We start from the raw sequence: 23939 nt of genomic DNA, 5'->3' as shown, positions 1-23939 counted from the left end.
TAGAGTCTCACAGATACCACAAAGTAGTAGTAGTTTATTTTCTTTCCTTTTGCACAGGATTAGCATGACAGATATAGGTGTAAATTCCCTTTAAATTTGTGAATTTGTAGACCGTAAAATATGGGTTTAAATGGAATCAGTTTTGTGTGATTACAGAATGAAACTAAACTATTCAGCTTAATATGGGGAATCTTAGTGGTAATATATGGAACACGATCCTATGATTTTGAATAGCCTTTTGAAGATGAATGTTATTCATTCATTCTGTACTGTCCTTCTATATATGAATAGTAACATTAGTTTATGTGAAGCCCAAGATTCTCTGGGTTTAATTATTAAGATTTTCATTGGTTTTTGGTTAAAATTTTGGAACTTCTGTGATGTAGAATACTATGATCTTAGCTGGGGGAAGGGCTCTTTATTCTTCCTGCTAAGGCATTTGAAGTAAATGAAGTTTAAGTTACATCTTTGTCTAGGGTTGGCAATGATGTGATAGTATAAATGGGAAGTTAAATTTCCCATTTCTGAACTGGCAAACCAAGGATTTAGAAGTTGATCAGCTAGGAATGAACATAGGAAGCTAGAGTAACCAATCTAGCCTGCAATATGTTGTAAAGTATATAGTAATTTGTTTACGATGTTGAAGTTTCAATGATGACTGAAATGTAGTAAAGAGCATAATTTTCCCTCAAGCAATATGTGCACCTTAAGCCAAAAATCTTCTGCAGAAAGATTAGAATAACTGGAATTTCTTATCAATGGAGAGGAAAAATGTGAGGGGTAAATAGTAAAGATCTTCATGTGTGTGAGGTGGCGTGACACTAGGTGGCAAGTGCAGGGGAAAAAGGAACATGTCTTACATATATCAAGCACAATGCTTTATGAGTAGTTGGTGTATCTGTAAAGATGTTTATGTGTCAAACAAATAAAGTTGGCCAAAGGGCAAGATTAACCTTTCGAATAACTTACAAAAGTTATTATGTTTTCTGAAATTGCCCTTGATCCTCAAAATATACTTTGAGTTCACCAAAGTCAGACCTGTTTCTTGTCCTTTCTATCCTTAGTAAGTCCAGATTCCTTTTACCGTCATCTAAAAGGGAACAGAAAGGATAGATTGATTGTATGGTATTTTGAAGACCTATTGCCTCCTACTTTGTTGATGTGCTGCTCACCTCTTTCTTTTCAGGACCATTTGTGTTTATTGTCACACCTGTGTGCACATGGGCCCATATACGTTCTTTGTTGGTCGTCCTCAATGTTGGATACATAAATGTAAAACCAGGTTAACTGTGTTTTTCTTTTTTGTGCATGTTCAGGATTCAATAAAAAATAGATACAAAAAAAGTCAAAGGATTTGTTTTACAGAATCTGTCAGGAATAACATTTATTTAAAACAATTAAAAATATTCTTAAAATATTCTTAAAGTTCAAGATGACTGAGAAAGAAAAGATTATAAAAATATGGCTTCCTCTCATAGGGCTCACTGTGCACTGTTTTTTAAAAAAATTTAAAAAATTTTTGCGTATTTTTAAGAATGATGATGAGATGTTCACAAAAGGGTACAGCAGCCTAGAATGAACCACCTACTTATCCTGGCAGTAATTCTAGGCAATGTGTTTTACTTGTTGAGACATATCAACCTAATTATTTTAATTGATTAAGCTTAGGATATGTCAGAGGAGGAGGCAAGCAAAATGACAGCTACCTTTGCTGTTGGATTCGTATGGTACCACATGCATTTCACAGTTTTCATTATTTTAACCAATCAACTTATTTTATAAGAAGAAACAAGAATATTGAAGGGTGAGAGAGTCTTTAAGGAGGCCAAAAAAGCCATTTGATCATGTTACAGTGACCTTGAAATGTGGGCCCCAAATGCTTGACTGTCCTTTTTAGCTTGATCCTCTTTCTTTAGTTGCAGAGATTCTGTAAGAAGAATTTGTTTCAATTTATCTTGGCTGCTGCTTTTGCTCCTCTGGGGGTAGAGGTCTATTTGGGTACCGTTGTTTAGTCTTCTGCTGGCCCAGAACTAGCCAATGCAGATGTGGTCCTTTCTTCCATGCTGTAATGGAAATAGAGAAGGCTGGCTACACTGTTCCTCATGGGACCACTTGCTATTTTCCTCGAGGTGCAGGCAGCTCCAGTTCATCACTCAACTTGGCAGGTGTAAATCTATGGTCTGTGGATGGATTGCCGGGGCAGTCGTTGCCAGCACTGTAGAGAGCATTTCTTGTTCCTCTTTGGGCCAGACACAAGTGGATGTTTTTTTTTGCTTGTTGCTGGAGTAGGATATGGTTGGGACCAGGTTGTTTCAGGGTTTCAGTGGTTGCTTCAACTTTGCAGTATGACTTTGCTTTTGATAAGCTGTCTTTTGATGGTTGGTCAGAGATCAAATAGAGTTTATTATCAGAATGAATTTAAATAAAATATAAAATCCCCTTTTCAGGATTTCTTTTTTTAAGTTTAAATATTTGTTAGTCTGAAGTACAGGCAGAAATTGATTATTTCACTCAACTCTATGACTGTAGGATTTTATAATATAGCAATGATGAAATAATTAAAAGCTTTAAAAATTGCTTTATAACTTTATTACATATGTGAGCTAATTGTTATCTTAGTCAATTATATAAAGACTAGGATAATATTGAATATTTCAGAGAAAATTATCATTGTTTACATTTAATAAAAATGCCTTTTGGAAGAATGTTTTTTAAGAAAGGTTTCTTTTAAAATGGAACTTAGCCAGTGATTTTCTTCATTGTTTTATAATAGATTTCCATTTAGACACAAAGCATATTTGTGTAAGCAAAATGTAAATGTCTATTTAATTAATATCAATGTGGAATGCCTATTTAATTAATGTCAATTTTCACCATAAAAACTTTTCTGTATATGTCAAATATCTGAATGTCTGTACACACCACACATATTCACAGAGAATAATACTTAGAGGTAATTACTCCATTAATGTTTCTTTTTCACTCTTTTTCAAAATAGGGCCCAACAGTTGTGATTTGAAGCAGCCTATGTACTTGGGATTTGAAAAAGATGTCTTTAAAACCATAGCTGATTACTATGGTCACTTGAAAGAGCCTCTGCTAACATTTCATCTTTTTGATGCTTTTGTCAGTGTACTGGGTAAGTTGGAATATAATGAACATCTATGTGCATCACTGATATTGAATCATTTCATTTTTCACTATCTTGAGACTTCCATTAGCCAAAGCTCATGCCATTTTACAAATAAAAACTGATAGGGTATTTGGCATAGCTAGAGTCTTGCTCTGTTGCTCTGTAAAGAAGTAAAAGAAAGTGTTTAAGCTCTATTATGAAACTCAAAGCAAAGAGTTTTTGTTTCTTAAGAAAGAATATACTATGTTGCATATCATTTTTATTCAAAAGAGTATAACATTATTGGCCGAGGAGAATATAAGTTTGACATTTACTTACATTACTATATTATTCTGGCTATGACTTCAGAATAGTCAAGTATGGAAGGTGTATTTTCATTTAGAAATTGAATTTCTATTTATAGAAGAAACAGATTTTTGTAGGACTTTATAATTTGAGACATATAAAATAAATATACTAACTTTATCATTCATTTAAACTTGTAGCTATTCCTCATATAGATTTATACTTTAGAATTTACACTGTGAAAGGAACATGGTAGAAAGGGAAAAAAAATCGACATTATTTTTATAGATCTTTCTGATATTTTTTCTTGGAAATCAGACTTTCTTGCTCTTGTAATTGTTCAATAAATATTATTGTTTTCTTGTCAAAAGTTTTGCTTTAAGGACCAAATTATTGTGTGGGTGTTATACTCCGTTAGATAAAGTTGTAGGAATTAGCATACTTTTGTTTTTGAATGTTGTTGGGTTTATCCTTTCACTTTCCCTTTCACTTCTTTTCCATTGCTTACTCTTCTTCCTCCTCCTTCTCTATGTCTTTCTTTCATTTTGGAAACTATGGATGCTGCCATTGTATCATAACAAAATGTCAGCAATATATGAATAAGTTACTTGATCTCATGAGAAATACTTTGGATTTTAAGCTTTTGTGGATTTTCTGATAATAACAAAATACAACAATTGTTAATCATGTAAATAAGAGTCAGTGTTTTCAGACAGAACAATATTGGAACAAATTAAAGGATTAGGCCTATTACTGGGTTTTGAGACTACTGCATCTTTTTGGTATTTTGATTCCAATTAAGGAGAATTGGGGGCTCATGGACTTGTGAGCATCATGCATAATGATGCATATTTGCTGTTGCTTAGTATGCTTATGAACTAATTGGGTAGATTCCTATTATAGCTACTGTATTAGTCTGTTCTTGCATTACTATAAAGAAATACCTGAGACTGGATAATATGTAAAGAAAAGAAATTTAATTGGCTCATGGTTCTGCAGGCTGTTCAAGAAGCATGGCAGTATCTACTTCTGGGGAGGCCTCAGGGAGCTTTTACTCATGGCGGAAGTCAAAACGGGAGCAGGTGTCTTACATGGCAGAAACAGGACCAAAAGGGTTAGGAAGGTGCTATACACTTTAAAATAACCAGCTCTCACAATTGCAGCAATGTCACCAAGGGGGATGGTGCTAAGCCTTTAGAAACTGCCCCCATGATCTAGTCACCTCCCACCAGCCCCACCTTGAACACTGGGGATTACCTTTCAACATGAGATTTGGGCGGGGAAGCAGATCCAGACCATACCAGTCACTTACTGCCTTTATGCCAACTGGTAAAATAAGAGTTCTAAAGATTGTATTAAAAATAACTTCTTAGATTTCCTTCTAATTTTCTATTTTTATGACATTCCATAGTAAAATTATCTGTTTTGGAAACTTCTAAAAAACAAATTCCAATTTGTATCAGTTATATTTATGATGTCACTGCTCTATTCTGTCACAGTTGTTCATTTTGATCTCAGCTAAGAATGGAAGCTGACTGTTGAAAGCTGACTAAATTGGTATCAGAGTCAGCTGCCCTCTAATGTATCATCATTAGGAGCTTTAAGGTGGAATAAAGATGGGCAGATTGGGGGAATTTATTGCCCTTAGGTATTAGCAGGAATAGACTAATGCATGTGGATGGTAATACATTAACCTTGCCTCGTGCAGTCCTGTTCAAGTGAATATATTTGAGATAACCTACATCGAAAACTATTTTCTTAGATCCTTAGGTAATAGAAGAAGAAAGAAGAAAGCCCTCTAGATACAGAAGACCATAGAATGTTTATGTTTGACAAAGATTATCTAACATAGCTATCCTGTTAGAGTATGTGAGGAAAGGTAAATATCTAGATATGTAGGTTGGATCCCAGTGGGGTTGACACATCCTCTAAACCTTTTACTTACTTTGATTGGAATAGGATGTCAGTACAGCATTTTAAAGCAAATAATAAGTCTACTTTGTGTAGAAGCTAAAAATTCTACAGCATTTTCAATGGAAGTGATGTTCAGTTTCGTTAATGAACTTCTTTTGAGGTTTCTTCCTTTGATTGTGGCATGGTTGGGCTTGGTGGCAAACCTGTGTGAGAGCAGTTAGTCATCACTGATACATGAGACAGGACAGCTAAAGGTTTTTTAAAAAAATACTTGATAGTTTTTGGAGATGTAAGATTTATTTGTTACTTATAATAAAAAAATTATTTAATTTGGCTCAGCTATTTGACATACCAGTTTGACTTCATTGTAATTGATCTTCATTTCCAAAATAGCAATTCCTTGTAGTAAGATCAGAGCTCGGCTGACTCTTGACTGGGGTGATTGTGATAGAGGAGCATTCTTTACTCACACTCCACACCCAACCTAGAGTCCGTTGAGTTGTGTAGCATGCAACAATTTGGCATACTGAAGAAAAGAGGGAAGCGTATAGGAAGCAGAAAAGGCCACAGGAGCAGGGTAGGCTGTTGTGGAAAATTGAGGGACTTGGAGGTTGTATAATCTGAGAGCCCACACCATTCATCTGTGGATCAAATATGGTCCACATAAATTCACCAGGAATATGCCTGATTTGACCTGTGTTTTTAAAAAGAGAATTTAATTAAATTGCCAATTTTTAAGAAATAGGAGATTCACATAAGAATTCATATTTCTGGCTTTTTAAGAAAAATTAGAAGATCTGGCAGCTCTGGGCTTGAATTTTTGGTGGCACAAACTGCTGCAGCTGCATAGTGAGTGCTTCCGCTAGAAGCAGCAAGTGTTTAAGGGGCATGAACTTTGATTTGCCAAATCTCTAATACTCCTCATTGCTTCTCAGACTCTGAAGCCAAGTTCACTTGATTCTCTTCACTTATTTATTTCATTTGACTGTGTGCATAGGCAGTTGAGCTTGCAACTCCTGGTTTATTTGCTAGGAGACTAGAATATTGAGATAATAGCTCTTTGTTGTTCTCTTTCTCCGGAATGTTAAATATAGAAAATGCCATAGACATTCACTAGATTGACCATGCACTAGATCATTTAGGTTGAGATCTTCCCCTGTGATTTTTAACCTAGAAATATCCATAAGGTTAGGTTTTCCATTCATTGGGTCGTTTGTCTAGTTTAAGGAGACCCTCTGGATCTGTGAAATCTTTGCCTTATTACCACTCTGCCCTTATGTTCTTCAAGTTATGTCAGCGTCCCTATCCCATGGTAATTCTTAACGGAAAACAATTCTTTTTTTTTCAGAGAGTGCCTAGTTTGTGTGCTTAACCAGATGGAGGGCCCTTGCCCATGTTATTCCAAAGTTCTTGCTGATGGTGCTCTCAGAGCCCAGGGCTTATGGCCGGAGCTTTTTGGTTTTTTTGTTTGTTTGTTTTTGTTTTTGATTTTTGAGATGGAGTTTCGCTCTTGTTGCCCAGGCTGGAGTGCAATGGCATGATCTTGGCTCACTGCAACTTCTGCTTACCAGGTTCAAGTGATTCTCCTGCCTCCGCCTCCCAAGTACCTGGGATTACAGGCATGCGCCACCATGCACACCTGGCTAATTTTGTATTGGCTGGAGCTTTTAAAGATACAGATGGGCCAAGGTAAGGATTTTGAATTACCTCAAAACAGAACGATTGCTGCCTACCATGATTGTTGGAATAAAGTGGAGTTAGATACATATTAAAAGTGGAAATTTAGGGGAATACCTAGGTATTCCCTGGCTATTACTAAATTCGCTTTTTTAAGAGCATTGAGAATGATTTATTTTCAAGATTCATGACTGCACGTAATGTGTGGTCAGCAAGTGGTCACAAAGGAAATCCACTGTATATATCTGACTTGGAAGGAGAAAACGCTGATAGGACAGTGAGCTTGTTGGCTTCCTCATTCAGATTATGCATGCCAGTGCTTCTGTCTCCTTCTTGGCCCTTGCTTGGTCTCTAGGCAGATTAAATTCTTAGAAGGGTGCTGGTCACTCAGAGATTACAGATGTGCAAAAGTTGGCTTTTAAAGTTTATGTCCCATAATTGGATTTTTCACTGCTGCAAACTCTACTGTATGCCACTGTCTGCCGTTTGCCCATGCCTGTCCTAGGTTGCCTTTTCTACATTTCCCTTGGGTAGTAGCTTTAAGTTCCCGTCTCACACACCCAACATTGGGCTTCTTGGGTTTGTGGGTGTAATTTGCCCTATACTAAAGGGGCACTATGCTATTTATTTCTGAGGCATGATTTCAAATAAAATGGTATTTTATAGCCTTATTAGTGGGAAATTACTTTCAACTAGAATTCTGAGTAATTTGCACATATTGTTTATAACGTGAAGGAAAAATGGCAAGCATTTCACTAACAAATAAAAGCCAAGCTCAGAAGACTCTGCCAGAAATGAAATCCAAGAACACTTTCTTTATCATTTCTCCTTTCAGCTCACAAATCTACAGCCTGGTGATTTAGCCTGGGCAGCTCTTCAGGTCTCAGCTGGGCTCACTCCCAGGACTGCAGGACAGCTGGCTGTTGGTTGGGGCCTCCTAGGTCTGGAGGTTGGCTGGGGTGACTCAGTTCTGCTCCACATATCTCCCTCCAGCAGACCAGCCCTGGCATGTTCTCACTGTGAAGGCAGAGCTTCTATTGGAGTACTTGCCTGCAGCTACATTTTTTTTTTCTCCAAGCCTCCAACATAGGCTTCCCAAGTCTACTTCACAGTTTCTCCACAAGAATCCAGTCATTTTACATGGAGTAGAGAGACAGTCTTTCAGATCCTCTTCTTGGCCAGAGGAAGTCACCAGAGTAGGGAAGGGAAGAAGAGTCGAGGAAGGCAGCAGTGCCAGCTCCTCTTGGTAAAGTGTGAACACTACTGGAAAGTACCTACCACAGAGTAGGCAGGAGAGCAATGTCAAGGGTGAACAGTCCAGGCTCTAGAGATAAGTAGACATGGATTCCAGTCTGGGCTTCTCCACTCACTGTGAGCAAATTATTTATCCCATAGCCTCAGATTCCTCAGAAAGGAAATGAGTTGATGCTATTAGTACTGCCTTAAGGCCATTGTGAAGGTCGGATACACACAAAGAGCTCAGCACAGCAGCTGGGACACAACAGGCACTCAAGGAAATGATGACTGTGGTATACTTAGGTGAGGACATAATGCAGGCTTTAAAAGGGATCCCCTGGCCCGTGGCTTATACTGCTGCATCAGGACAAGAACAGGGACAAACATTTCCCCTGACTTCTCTTCACTTCCAGAAGTCCACAGGCAATTTGCCTCAGTCTCCTGTCGCCATTATCACCACACTCACCTAAAATCCCAGACCTGGGCGTTGCCTTATCCCCACAGCTGTGGAGCTCTCAGTTCCCTAGGCCGACTGGTTCCATAGGGACCAAGGCTAGAGGTACCCCTGCTAGTTTGTGAGTGGTCCCTGGTGGCCAAATGTCCAAGGCCCTAGGCACTGAGCGCTCTGGAAGCCATGGATCCTTGAAGCAAGGCCTGTGCTGGGCACTGCAAGAGACAGAAGCCAGGTTGGGAGAGGCCACTGCTGTCCGGCTTTGGTCCTGTGGGCCCAGACACACCCATGGCTCTTAGGCAGGAGCGGGAGGTTTTGGGCAAACTTCCATGTGGCTGCTGGGCTTGATTTCGCAGAGGGAGCACTCTGGCCAGGTGGGTGGAGGCTCCAAGAGTTGGGGCAGAGTGGGACCAGGGCGCCTCTGCTCAGGATCCAACTAAGGCAGGTGGCCTGGCTGGCTGCTTGCGTCGCAGCAGCCTCTTTCCTCAGCATGCCTGTAGTGGTGGCATCAGTGATCCTGGTACCTGGAATGATGCCTGGCAGCCAGTTTGGGGTGAGGAGTGGCTTCCAGGATGCAGGCATGGAGCGCTCCAGCCAAATGTCACCATTGCCATGGCCCCATGTGCTCTGAGTGGCCTGGACTGCCTTCATAGATGGCCTCTTAGTGCCCCTGGTGCCCCAGGCTCAGGCAGAGGGCGCAGTGCACAGGCATGCAATCTCATAGGGAATTAATGAAACAGCAACAAAATAGACAAATTGTTCCACTGGTTCTTTATATAGGTTTTTTCCACAGCTTTGGAGAGTGAGGGTGTCTCCTCATCCTCATCAACACAGGACATCATTCATGTTGAATAGTTTTGACATTATGTACACCAGGAATGGGTTTAATGAATAGGGAGATTCCCAGGATAGCCAGGATGGTTGCAAAAATGGCAAAGTTCAGATGGTGTGCTTTACTTATTAATCTAGGACAGTCAGCAGCCACCAACCAGTTTTCTGTTTTATGGGTAAACTCTGTGATCCTATAAATAAGGCTGGTCACAAGTCCAGTGAGATCCTAGAGTCCCCTGTTGACTGACTCTTTTGTAGTAGATGGCAAGAAGGAAAATAGCTATAATTGGAGGCCCAAGATAATGGACAATTTATTCTATGTAATAGAAGAGTGGTCCATTTGGCAATATCTGTGCAAACAGGACCCATATGATGCAAATAAGAGTCATCTGGATGAGAAATAACCTATAGAGTCCTCCTCATCACTATCCTTTCCAGAATCCACTTGCTGTCCCTGGCAGCTGATGATATATTGTCAGTGCCTTCTTCATCTTCAGATCTGGTTTCCATATGATCCTTCCAGGTAGCTGGAGAGTCCTCCCCATCACTTACACTCTCCAGAGTCCACTCAGGGTCACATGAAGTCACTGACATGTGGGAACAATCTTCCTCATTTCTGCTGAGAAGATCCTCAGGAGGAGCTGATGAGTCTTCGTTGTTACAGCTGCTCTCATAGATGATGTCCAGAGGCTAACCATATTCATTGATTCTTGAGGCTGCTGTGGTCTTTCATGGGACCTTCTCCAATGCCCAGTAATGAGGAACCTGTTTTAATATTTCCTCAACAGGAAGGTTTTTGCTTACTTTGGAGTCTACCGTGACCACAAATGAAGTCTCCTCCTCTGACCTGTCACCTGGAGGCTCCTCCACCAGGTCTTCAGTGTGAGCTTCAGTGAATTTTTTCCCAGGGTGTATTCTGTTATGTGACTAGATGTGGATTTTTTTTACCCACTGCTTGGGGTGGGCAGCAGATCTTCTGGACCATCAAAGACATGTTCTCATGTTCTCAAGGCAAAATTCTGAAGAAATCATAAAACTGTTCCCACCGCAAAATGTTCTTTGTAAGTGGCTCATGTCTGATGCAGTCTTTTAACATTATCCACAATGAGGAGGTATTTCTGGAGGCTCACACCCTTTCAATAACAGAAGCACAGTATTCTGTTGGGTACAGATGTCTTCAGCAGTAGGAGTTCTTGCACTCATTTGTCTTCTGAGAGTGTTGTTGAAAATTTGAACACGTCTTTTTGGCTCTCAAAGTTAGTGAGCTGTGATCAGCTCCCAAGTGCTAAAGAACCCATGGTTGCAGAGTTCCTGAGTAAGTTGAGTGCACCTTCAGTCTGTGGCTGGTTTTTATTTGTGTCTGCAGAATTTCTTTCATGGCAACCAGAGTTTTGGAAACTTCTGTAGCCTTTTCTGCTTTTTTGGTTTGGTTTGGTTTGATTTTTGGTTAGAAATGCCTTTCATTTCTGGAACAGCAATGCTCTTCAGGGCTTGCACAGGTCATAAAAATTCATGGAATCATGTCATTGCAGCAACATGGTAGACTATGTAAGAAAAATGCCCTGAAGAAGCAGTACAGAAGCTCCCTCCTCAGCAGTCAGGGATAGGGACAGGAGCTGTTTTTTCCCCAGAACAGGTCCCCAAGTCATCCCAAAGTTGCCTGGCACCCTCTCAGGTGGGTCCTGAGGAAGCCTACACAAGCTATTTATAAGTCTATAGTGATCACTAGGATAATGCATAGAACTTTTAGGAAAGAAGTTTAAGACCTTTCTTCCACCATTTCAGCAGGATAAATTCCAACTGGATTAGAAAATGAAATGTTAATAATGCAAATAAATACATATTTATATCTGTATATAAAATACAGTTGATATTTGACTGGTGGATAAAAGACTTTCTAAGCATAAAAGTAAAAAAAGTCATAGAAATGCTATAGCAATTTGAGACTCTTTATGCAGGAAAGGGCATTAATATGTGCATAGATGAATCTGTATCTAATTTTAAACAATTCCCAAAAGTGCCTGTTTCCTTTTCTTTGAATATCACTGGAGAAATAGTTCCTCTTGCTATGTCTTTTTTTAGGCAAGATTTTCTACTAATTGATATGTAGTCTGAATCCTGGCTAAATATAAACCTTTTCTTTTTTATACCTGTTCTTAGTGAAAATGAAACTGTGACTTTTTTTTTTTTTATTATTACATTGATTGGTCAAAAACTACAATGAACTTTTCTAAGTTTCTTATCTGGCTGAACAAACAGTGGTCCCTTTGGCCTTTCTGGGAACTCCAGGCCCTCTCAGAAGCCTTCGTATTTCATTTCTTTTCAAAGCTCCCTAAAGGAATAGCTTGCTCTTGACATTGTACATGCCAGTGGAAAGATAAGGTCTACTTTGCAAAAAATGAAACATTTGTGTTTCTAATGATTTGGAAATAGAAATCTGATGTAGTTATTGGATATTGGGAAAGAGGGTGACAAAAGTAAGTATCACCCAAAGCACTTAACAATTCTGATTAATTCTACTTAACCTCTAATAATGTAGTACATTATATATTTTCATTAATTTTGATTGTATTTATGTGTGTCATAGGAATAGTTGGGTTTCCTTGAGTGATAAATTATTTATTCACTTATTCCACTTCAAGTCAGCTAAATGATTGTTTCCTTGGTTGAAAAAGTCTCACAGATTGATTGCACAAGTTATTTGGTTGAATTGTTTATGCTCATTTATTTATTTATTCTTATTTCACCAATGAAAATATCACTAAGTTCCTTGGTTTGTTGATCTGATTGTACCTACTTTGACAAATCATTCCCTTTCTGGACCCAGTTTTCTCGTTAAGTGGCAGTGATACCTGTCATAATTAAAGATATGAAAACATGAAAGTTAAATTATTGGGTAATAACGTTCCTCCTATCTTTTTTTTTTTATCTTGAAAAAGATTTTTAAAAAATTGAGATAATGCATTAGTTAAGATGAAATAATCACATATTGATATCCAGCCAATTCTTCTCTCAAGTGATAGGAAGATTTTTATGTAAAACTACTTATGATAGACCTTAATGATCTATAATTAGAGAAAGAACTGTTATATCATTTGGATATGCAAGAAACAAGTTACCTTTGGGGCTACAGAAGCCTTTGTCCTTTTCTCAAAAGAAGGAAGAATCAGCATTTTGGTGAGGATGTTGAGATTGTAGAAATGATGAAGGTGAAAAAGTTATTCTAAGCTTATGTTTAGCAAAATGAAATGAACCCAAATAATAAAACAGTTACAACATTGAATCTCTTTGGTTAAAAAAAAAAAAAAAAAGAATGCTAATATTCTTCAGAACTTCTTAAACCAGAACCAAAAAAAAAAAAAGGAAACTTTTTAAAAATCAGTAATAGTTTATGATCTTGAAGGGCTTCAAAGTATTTGATGAAGATGTTTCTTGAACTTATCTGTAGACCTTCTTGTGTATTTAAAAGCTAAGTTCTCTTGTAATAATTTTCCCCCCTGAATTCTGTAGTATACCTTTGTCAGTAAAAAACCTAATATTTCAGATTTGGCTAAATAAATGCAGTACTCATATCCAACTGAAAGGGAAATATAACATTATTTAATAAATATGTTACATATAAATATTGATAAATTTCTATCTTATATGGTAGGTTAATAAAACAGAACAGATTAAGCAGGGGCTTAGAAACATAAACAAATATAAACAAACTTTACAAAACTGAATGGATTAGCTGAGTGTTGGGGCACACACCTGTAGTTCCACCTCCTTGGAAGGCTGAAGCTGGAAGATCCCTTGAGCCCAGCCCAGGCAACAAAGCAAGACCCTATCTCTTAAACAAAACAAAAATGATTGGAGGAAGACGTAGAAACTAGAAAAGAGAGCATAAAAAAACAAAAACAAAAGAAAACCTCACAGGAATTAAAGTGATTTTTTAAAAGTTGAGTTGTTCATTTATTGACTATGGTCATGACCACTCTAAAGTTAGAAATGATAAAATCAAGGCTCAGATGGAGAAATGCATGATGCTGTTTTTTAGAACCATGCTCAGAAAGATATGGTGAGTTTAAAGAAACAAGTTCAGACTTCTGTTGTCCTCTTTTTTAGGAGTGAAAGAGAAAGGAAGGAAAGATTTATAAAGGCACAAATCCCCTTTATTCCCTAGACCACAGAGGTATAGCAGAGAATTATTCCTGTAAACCTTGAAAACTGAAAGTGCAACATAGCTGCAATTTGTGACTATGTATCACTGATACAAAGGACTTAACTGTTTAAAATGCATCAATAAGTAATCTCTTGTTTGGTCATGCAGGAATGCTTAAAACCTCAGAGCCAATTAATGGCAAAACAATGACCCTACATCTGTAATATATATACATATATAACAGTCTTTTTTCATGGTCTGCCTTAGTTCATCTCATTTTGAGGACATAGTTGTTGAATGATTTCTGTGTCTCTGTGACATTATATTAAGTATTCAAATGCAGACTTAAAAAAGTAACTTCCTTTTGAGAGGCCGAGGTGGATGGATCACAAGGTCAAGAGATCGAGACCATCCTGGCCAACATGGTGAAACCCCATTTCTACTAAAAATACAAGAATTAGCTGGGCGTGATGGTGTGCGCCTGTAGTCCCAGCTACTCGGGAGGCTGAGGCGGGAGAATGGCTTGAACCCAGGAGGCAGAGGTTGCAGTAAGCCAGGATCACACCACTGTACTCCAGCCTGACGACAGAGAGACTGTGTCTCAAAAAAAAAAAAAAAAATTAACTTCCTCTTATGGCTATGATATTTTAATCTTCCTGGGACAGATCATTCTCTATTATCTGTTGATCTCCTTGGTGCTTCCATGATATCCCCTTGACACATCTCTATTGTTGTCTTCACGTTGCTTTATGATGGCTTCTTCACCAGACTGTGAGCTTCCTAGGAACAATATCTTTGTCTCACTAAGTTTTGGATTCTCAGATCCTAACACAGTCTTAGAGAACATTTTATGCTCTTTTCAAACATTTGTTGAATGAATACATTAATGATTCCCAAGGATATATTTCAAGTGGTAACCCGTCTCCTAAATTCCAGTACTGCTATCCTCATCTACCTGTTGAATATTTCTACGAGTCAACTATCTTTCACAAACCCAAACTGCTGCTCTGCTATGACAAATCAGCAGCCCCTTGTGGCTCCACTGTTTTTGAAGTAGGCCCCCTTAAAGCTGAAGATTCACAGTTTATTTGTTCATAATTGCTCTATCTTAGCACCCTAATTTAAAAATGTGTTTTTGTTATGCAGATTTTATAAGGGTCAAATCAGTCTTCAAACCGATCTAGAGAAATTGAAATCTCACAATGAATATCTCATGAGAAGCATAATGAAGACTACAAAAAAGCAATGCATTTTAAAAGTAGCATGTAGCTCTTGTATGTGTATAGCACAAGAGAGACTTAGAAGAGTGATGGTATCTCCCAGGTGTCACACTTTTATTTTATATCCTTCAGTTATAGTGGCAATGATGGAAACCATAGCGATATCATTGACATTTTTAGAGTTTTCATAACACTATTCTTAGCCCACATTTGGTCTTGCATTTCCTCAGACCTTTCACCAAATTTCTTTTAAACAAATTTTTAAATTTTAGAACAGTCTCCAGTTTATAAGAACAGCTGTAGTACAGTCCAAAGAACTTTTTTTTTCTGAACCACTTGAAAGTAAATTGCTAATCAAATGTTCTATTACCTATAAATTCTTCTATGTGTTTTTCCTACAAACTAGGTCACTCTCCTACAGGACCAACATACAAGCATGAAAATTAGGAAAGTAACACTGATTAATTACTATTAGATCCCATTCAAGTCTGCCAGTCATTCCAAGGTTCCTCAGTTTTGGTTTGTCTGATGTTTCCTCATGATTCAATTCAGATCTTGCATTTTTGGCAGGTTATAACAGACATAATGCCATGTTATTCTCATTATGTCCCATCAGGTGTACACAAACTTTTGTCCCATTACTGGTGATGTGCGCTTTATCACTTGATAAGGTGATTGTATCTGTCAGGGTTGTCCACTTTGTAGTTATACTTTTTCTTTTTATAATTAATTTTATTTTTGGGGGTGATGACTTTGAAAAATGTATTAGTAACTTTTCCCACATTAAATGTTCAATTTACTTAGCAATATGGACTCCTGACTTTGTATTTTATTCACTGGGTAATAATTCATTGCCTGATGCTCAAACTGTCTTAGATTTGGCCAACAGGAGGCCCCTCAACCTGGCCCCTCTGTCAGTTTGCCACTTCCCCATCATTCTTGGACTACTTTCTTTTATTATTTTCTTACAGTCTCGCTCTGTTGCCGAAGCTGGAATGCAGTGGTGCCATCTTAGCCCACTGCTGCCTCAAACCCTTGGGTGTAAGTGATCCTCCTGCCTCAGTTTCCTGAGTAGCTGGGATAACAGGCACTTGCGACTATAGCCGGCTAATTTTAAATTTTTTTGTAGAGAAGGCTCTTGCCACGTTGCCCTGGCTGGACTTGTATTCTTGGCTTCAAGCACTTCTCCTACCTTGACCTCTCAAATTACTGGGATTACAGGCTTAAGACACTGTGCCCAGCCATGTTTTTTTTTTACATTTTGATATTTCAGGCTCATCTTGTACATGCTTTTTTTTTTTTTTTTTGGAATCATCATTTTGGGGTATTGCTCATGGAAAGAACAAAATTCTTAACACTAAAAAGTGACCCTGCAATTTGATTTTCAAACTTCCATTAAATGTAGTATTTGTGGGGACGAATGTGGTTAAATTGGCAAAACAGTAATATAAGACATCTATGTGTCCACCACTATGATTTACATTGTTTCTGTGGCATCAGTGTGTTTACATCTAGAAGCAGAATTGTTAGATTGTTTGGTATTTACTTCGTTACTAGGTCTAGCAAATTGGTTTCCAGAGTAGGTAAAGCAATTTATATACCCGTTAGTAGTATATTCCTATAAGTATTTTCTTATCAATTTTTGATTTCTTCAATTTTCTGGTCTGATGGATGTGAAAAAAAATCTAACTGCTGTTTATATGTCATGAGGGTTTTTTATTGGATAAAATACTTTTTCTATCCATTACTCAGTTTTTGGTGGGGAGGGGAGTTTCTTTTTTTGTCATTCTAAAAATACATTCTGGATATAATCTTTTGCACCCTAGCCTCAAAAATACTTTCTAGTCTGTGGCTTATCTTTTTATATTAATGAAAATATAAAGAACTTCTGTATTTAAGTCAAACTTGCGTGTTTTACTTAAAAAACATCTGTATCATTCAGTCGCGAAGTGATTGTGCACTTCCCATATTTTAGGTTTTTTTTTTTCTAGTTTTCTAATTTCACTTGATTCATTTAGTTTATTTTAAAATTAACTTTATTGATGTATAATTAATATATAATAATGTATAATATACACTAATTTTATAATCTTAAGTACAGTTTGGTCAGTTTTAATAATATATGCTTTTGCAGTTACCATCACAATTAATATACAGACCATTTCCATCAACCCTAAAGGTTTACTTATACCCTCTCTTGGTCAGCCCTCTACCCCATCACTGGCACCAGACAACCCAGAATTAGAAACTTTATGGTTAGTTAGGTTTTCTTTTTTTAGTTTCATACAAGTGGAATTATACAGTATGTATCGGGGTTTTTCTGCTCAAAATAATGGTTTTGAGATTTTTTCATGTTAGTGCACATCAGTAGTTTGTTGCAAATATCAGCAGTAGTTTTATTGCTAAGTAGTCTGTTGCCTGGATATATCACAATTTTTTATCTGTTCACCTGTTTAGGGACATGTGGATTCTTTCCAGTTTTGGGCTGTTATGAATGAAGCTCCCAAGAACATCCATGTATAAATTTTTAGATGAATATTTATCTTTATTTCTTTTGGATAAATAGGAGTTGAATTTCTGGGTTACATGGTGAACTTACATTTATATTTACAGGAAGTACTTTTTTTCTGAGGTAGTCTTGCCATTTTACATTCCCACCAGCAGCGTATGCGCGTTCCAGTAGCTCTACATCCTTATTACCACACTGCATTGTTAGTCTTTAAATTTTTGCTACCCTAGTGGGCGTCTAGTGGTATGGCTTTGTAAATTTGCTGTTTCCTCATGACTGGTAACATAGGCATCTTTTCATTTGCTCATACGTCATTCATAGATTTTCTTTTGTAAAGTGTCCATTCAAATTTTCTCCCCCCTTTTTAAAAAATACTTTTAGTTCTGGGTTACATGTGCAGAATGTGCCAGTTTGTTACATAGGTATATACATGCCATGGTGGTTTGCTGCCCATCAACCCATCATCTGCATTAGGTATTTCTCCTAATGCTATCCCTCCCCTAGTCTGCAACCCCATGACAGGCCTCAGCATGTGATGCTTCCCTCCCTGTGTCCATGGGTTCTCATTGTTCAGCTCCTACTAATGAGTGAGAACATGTAGTGCTTGGTTTTCTCTTCCTGTGTTAGTTTGCTGAGAATGAGGGTTTCCAGTTTCATCCATGTCCCTGCAAAGCACATGAACTTATCCTTTTTTATGGCTGCATAGTATTCCATGGTATATATGTGCCATATTTTCTTTACCCAGTCTATTACTGATGGGCATTTGGGTTGGTTCCAAGTCTTTGCTATTGTGAACAGTGCTGCAATAAACATACGCCTGCATGTGTTTTTATAGTAGAATGATTTCTAATCCTTTGGGTATTTACCCAGTAATGGGACTGGTGGGTCAAATGGCATTCTGGTTCTAGATCCTTGAGGAATCACCACACTGTCTTCCACAATGGTTGAACTAATTTACACTCCTACCAACAGTGTAAAAGCATTCCTATTTCTCCACATCCTCTCTAGCATCAGTTGTTTCCTGACTTTTTAATGATCGCCATTCAAACTGGTGTGAGATGGTATCTCATTGTGGTTTTGATTTGCATTTCTCTAATGACCAGTGATCATGAGCTTTTTTTCATATGTTTGTGAGCTGCATAAATGTCTTCTTTTGAGAAGTATCTGTTCATATCATTTGCCTACTTTTTGATAAGGTTTTTTATTTTCTTGTAAATTTTTTAAAATTCTTTGTAGATTCTGGATATTAGCCCTTTGTCAGATGGATAGATTGCAAAAGTTTTCTCCCATTCTGTTGTTTGCCTGTTCACTCTGATGATAGTTTTTTTGCTGTGTAGAAGCTCTTTAGTTTAATTAGATCCCATTTGTCAATTTTGGCTTTTGTTGCCATTGTTTTGGTATTTTAGTCATGAAGTCTTTACCCATGCCTATGTCCTGAATGGTATTGCTTAGGCTTTCTTCTCGGGTTTTTATGGTGCTTGGTCCTACATTTAAGTCTTTAATCCATCTGGAGTTAATTTTTGTATAAGGTGTAAGGAAGGGGTCTAGTTTCAGTTTTCTGCATATGTCTAGCCAGTTATTTTCAATAGCATTTATTAAATAGGAAATCCTACCTCCATTGCTTGTTTTTGTCAGGTTTGTCAAAGATCAGATAGTTGTAGATGTGTGGCATTATTTCTGAGGCCTCTATTCCATTTCATTGGTTTACATATCTGTTTTGGGATCAGTACCATGCTGTCTTGGTTTCTATAGCCTTGTAGTATAGTTTGAAGTCAGGTAGCATGAGGCCTCTAGCTTTGTTCTTTTTGCTTAGGATTGTCTTGGCTATATGGGCTTTCTTTTGGTTCCATATGAAATTTAAAGTAGTTTTTTCTAGTTCTATGAAGAAAGTCAGTGGTACTTTGATAGAGATAGCATTGAATCTGTGAATTACTTTTGGGCATTATGGCCATTTTCATGATACTGATTCTTCCTATCCATGAGCATGGCATGTTTTTCTGATTGTTTGAGTCCTCTCTTACTTCCTTGAGCAGTGGTTTGTAGTTCTTGAAGAGGTCCTTCGCATCTCTTGTAAGTTGTATTCCCAGGTATTTTATTCTCTTTGTAGCAATTGTGAGTGGGAGTTCATTCATGATTTGGCTCTCTGTTTGCCTATTATTGGCGTATAGGAATGCTTGTGATTTTTACACATCAATTTTGTATCCTTAGACTTTGCTGAAGTTGTTTATCAGCTTAAAGAGGTTTTGGGCTGAGATGATGGGGTTTTCAAAATATACAATCATGTCATCAGCACAAGACAATTTGACTTCCTGTCTTCCTATTTGAATATCCTTTTTTTCTTTCTCTTGCCTTATTGTCCTGGCCAAAACTTCTAATACTATGTTGAATAGGAGTGGTGAGAGAGGGCATCCTTGTCTTGTGACAGTTTTCAAAGGGAATGCTCCCAGCTTTTGCTCATTCAGTATAATATTAGCTCTGGGTTTGTCATATATACCTCTTATTTTTTGTAGTATAGGTCTCGGCAACAAATTCTCTCAGCTTTTTCTGTTCATTTGTTTCTGGTGGTAAGTGGTGGGGATAGTCTTTGTTTTTACTGAAGTTTGAAAGGTATTTTCAATGGTTATAGAATTCTAAGTTGCTAGGTTTTCTTCATTCAGCACTTTAAAGATTTCAGTATCTTGTCTTCTGGCATGAATAGTTTTTGATGAAAAGTCTTATTATTTTAATTTTTGTTCCTATGTTCATGTGTCTTAATATCTGAATACATTTGAGACATTCTCTATCACTAATTTTTTATAGGAATTTAATTGTAAAATGCTCTTATAGTTTTCTATGTTTATTGTCCTTTATTCACTAAATGTCTTTGATTAGCTGATTTATAGATTTCATTAAATTTGGAAATTTTTTGGCCATTATTTCTTCAAATATTTTTTCTGTGCCTACTTTCCCTTTTCTAATTATATATATGTTAGATCACTTGAAGATTTCCTATATGTGGCTCTGTTTCTTTTTTCTTTTTTTTCTCTTTGCTCCTATTTTAATTAATTCATATTAGGATGTATTCAAGTTAAAAAAATTTTTTTTTCTTGCTGTGTTTAATCTGCTTTGGTTCTCAGTCTAGTTAATGTTTTCATTTGAGACAGGATTTTTTATTTTAAGAAATTCCATTTGGTTCTGTTTTATATCTTCCATTTATTTAACACATGTGAACACAGTTAGAAAACCTTCGTTGATATCCTTTTCTGCTAATTATTTTTAATCTCTGTCGTTTCTGGATCTTTTAAAATTGATATTCTATTGATTCTTCTTTTGTATATTGGTCACATTTTTCTGCTGCTTGGCATGTCTAGTAATTTTAATTTGACATTGAACAATGAATTCTTCATTGCCAATTGCCTAGATTTGGTTGTCTTTCTTTAAAGAGTGTTGGGCTCATTCTGTTAGTCAGTTAATTTACCTGTGTTTCTGTTTGCCCATTTGTATCTTATTTTTAAAGCTGTTGTTAAGACAGAACTACACTGGTCTTTACTTAAGGGAAGATGTAGCCTCGATACTGAAGCATGCCCCTTCTGGGCTTTCTATTGAATACCCACAGCAATCAGCAGGGTTCTTTTATTATGAGGGCTCTGGGAATTGTTTAGCTTATAGGTCACTGGCAATTCTTTGTGTGACTTCATTGAGTTTCATTTTATACATGTGTATATAATTCAGTATTCCTCAAAGTTTCAAGGGGATTCCTATGCATATTTTTGGAACCATTTTTGTGCATAGTTCCTTCACTTGGAACTCTGTTTCAGAATATCCAGCTGATTCAGCCTTGTAGAACTCCTGTCTTTGTCTCTTCCATTCAGCCAGAATTCCATGCTTGAGATTCCCATCTCTCATCCATGGCTTGCAGGGTCCCTCTAGGCAGAGTCTTAGGATGATTTTAGTGCTCATTTGTCTTTTTACCTTTCTCAGGGATTATGGTCCTGTACTGATGACCTTCACTTAGAAACAGCTGTTTTATAAAATTTGTCCAGTTTTCTGTTGTTTTTGGAGAGAGGGCTACTTGGTTCTTGTTATTCCACTATGATTGGAAACAGAATTTCTTAGGTTTTAATAAAGTAAGAAATTGTCGTTTAATTTTTTTGTTACATATGGTCATCAAATTGTTCCAACACCGTGCTTTGAATACAGTATGCTTTTCTTAGTGATCTGTAATGTCAGTTCTGTCATATATCAAGTTCTCTCACATACATACTTAGGCCAGTTTCTTTTTTTATTTTTCCTTTTCTTTTTGGTTTTTATTTTTATTTTATTTTATTAATTATTGCATTTTAGGTTTTGGGGTACATGTGAAGAACATGCAAGATTGTTGCATAGGTACACACATGGCAGTGTGATTTGCTGCCTTCCTCCCCATCACCTATACCTGGCATTTCTCCCCATGTTATCTCTCCCCAACTCCCCACCCCCTGCTGTCCCTCCCCTGTTTCCCTCTGACAGACCCCAGTGTGTAATGCTCCCCTCCCTGGGTCCATGTGTTCTCATTGTTCAACACTCACCTATGAGTGAGAATATGCGGTGTTTGATTTTCTGCTCCTGTGTCAATTTGCTGAGAATGATGGTTTCCAGGTTCATCCGTGTCCCTACAAAGGACACGAACTCATTGTTTTTGATGGCTTCATAATATTCCATGGTGTATATGTGCCACATTTTCCCTGTCCAGTCTATCATCGATGGGCATTTGGGTTGGTTCCAGGTCTTTGCTATTGTAAACAGTGCTGCAGTGAACATTCGTGTACATGTGTCCTTATAGTAGAATGATTTATAATCCGTTGGATATATACCCAGTAATGGGATTGCTGGGTCAAATGTAATTTCTATGTCTAGGTCCTTGTGGAATTGCCACACTGTCTTCCACAATGGTTGAACTAATTTACACTCCCACCAACAATGTAAAAATGTTCCTGTTTCTTCATATCCTCTCCAGCATCTGTTGTCTCTGGATTTTTGAATGATCACCATTCTAACTGGCGTGAGATGATACCTCAATGTAGTTTTGATTTGCATTTCTCTAATGACCAGTGATGATGAGCATTTTTTCATATGTTTGTTGGCCTCATGTATGTCTTCTTTTGTAAAGTGTCTGTTCATATCCTTCGCCCACTTTTGAATGAGCTTGTTGTTTTTTTTCTTATAAATCTGTTTTAGTTCTTTGTAGATTCTGGTATCAGCCCTGTGTCAGATGGGTAGATTGCAAAATTTTTTTCCAATACTGTTGATTGCCAATTCACTCTAATGACTGTTTCTTTTGCTGTGCAGAAGCTGTGGAGTTTGATTAGGTCCCATTTGTCTATTTTGGCTTTTGTTGCCAATGCTTTTGGTGTTTTGGTCATGAAGTCCTTTCCTATGCCTATGTCCTCAATGGTTTTGCCTAGATTTTCTTCTAGGGTATTTATGGTGTTAGGTCTTATGTTTAAGTCTTTAAACCATCTGGAGTTAATTTTAGTGTAAGGTGTCAGGAATGGGTCCAGTGTCTGCTTTCTGGACATGGCTAGCCAGTTTTCCCAACACCATTTATTAAACAGGGACTCCTTTCCCCATTGCTTGTTTTTGTCAGGTTTGTCAAAGATCGGATGGTTGTAGATGTGTTGTGTTGCCTCCAAGGCCTCTGTTCTTTTCCATTGGTCTATATCTCTTTTGGTACTAGTACCATGCTGTTTTGATTTGCCTTGTAGTATAGTTTGAAGTCTGGTAGTGTGATGCCTCCAGCTTTGTTCTTTTTGCTTAGAATTGACTTGCCTATGCAGGCTCTCTTTTGGTTCCATATGAAGTTTAAGGTGGTTTTTTCCAGTTCTGTGAAGAAAGTCATTGGTAGCTTGATGGGGATAGTGTTGAATCTGTAAATTACTTTGGGCTGTATGGACATTTTCACGATATCGATTCTTCCTAACCATGAACATGGAATGTTTCTCCATCTGTTTGTCTCCTCTCTTATTTCGTTGAGCAGTGGTTTGTAGCTGACCTTGAACAGGTCCTTTACATTCCTTGTTAGTTGTATTCCTAGGTATTTTATTCTCATTGTAGCAGTTGTGAATGGCAGTTCATTCTTGATTTGGCTCTGTTTAAGTCTGTTATTGGTGTATAGAAATGCTTGTGATATCTGCACATTGATTTTGTATCCTGAGGCTTTGCTGAAGATGCTTATCAGCTTCAGGAGATTTTGGGCTGAGACGTTGGAGTCTTCTAGGTATACAATCATGTAGTCTGCAAATAGAGACAATTTCACTTCCTCCTTTCCTATTTGAATACCCTTTATTTCTTTCTCTTGCTGGAATACTGTGGCTAGAACTTCCAATACTATATTGAATAGGAGTGGTGAGAGAGGGCATCCTTGTCTAGTGCCAGATTTCAAAGGGAATGCTTCCAGGTTTTGCCCATTCAGTATGATATTGGCTGTTGGTTTGTCATAAATAGCTTTTATTATTTTGAGATACGTTCTGTCAATACCTCGTTTATTGAGGGATTTTCGCATAAAGTGCTGTTGAATTTTG

At 37.4% G+C, this 23939-nt stretch overlaps 1 protein-coding gene across 1 annotated transcript in view; it reads left to right on the top strand.

Annotated features, from left to right (window-relative positions):
• DEPDC1B (DEP domain containing 1B) overlaps positions 1–23939 on the top strand; it is an 83321-nt gene that overhangs the window by 36310 nt on the left and 23072 nt on the right. The window contains exon 6 of the mRNA XM_017499176.2: positions 2999–3139. Coding sequence (XP_017354665.1) covers positions 2999–3139 — 141 coding nt within the window. The remainder of the gene's footprint in view (positions 1–2998; positions 3140–23939) is intronic.

The sequence above is a fragment of the Cebus imitator genome, unplaced genomic scaffold, assembly GCF_001604975.1.
Source record: "Cebus imitator isolate Cc_AM_T3 unplaced genomic scaffold, Cebus_imitator-1.0 Scaffold255, whole genome shotgun sequence".
In the NCBI taxonomy this organism is placed as follows: Eukaryota; Metazoa; Chordata; class Mammalia; order Primates; family Cebidae; genus Cebus; species Cebus imitator.
Note: the sequence above shows the minus strand (reverse complement) of the source record. Positions and strands in the feature narration are given on the sequence as shown.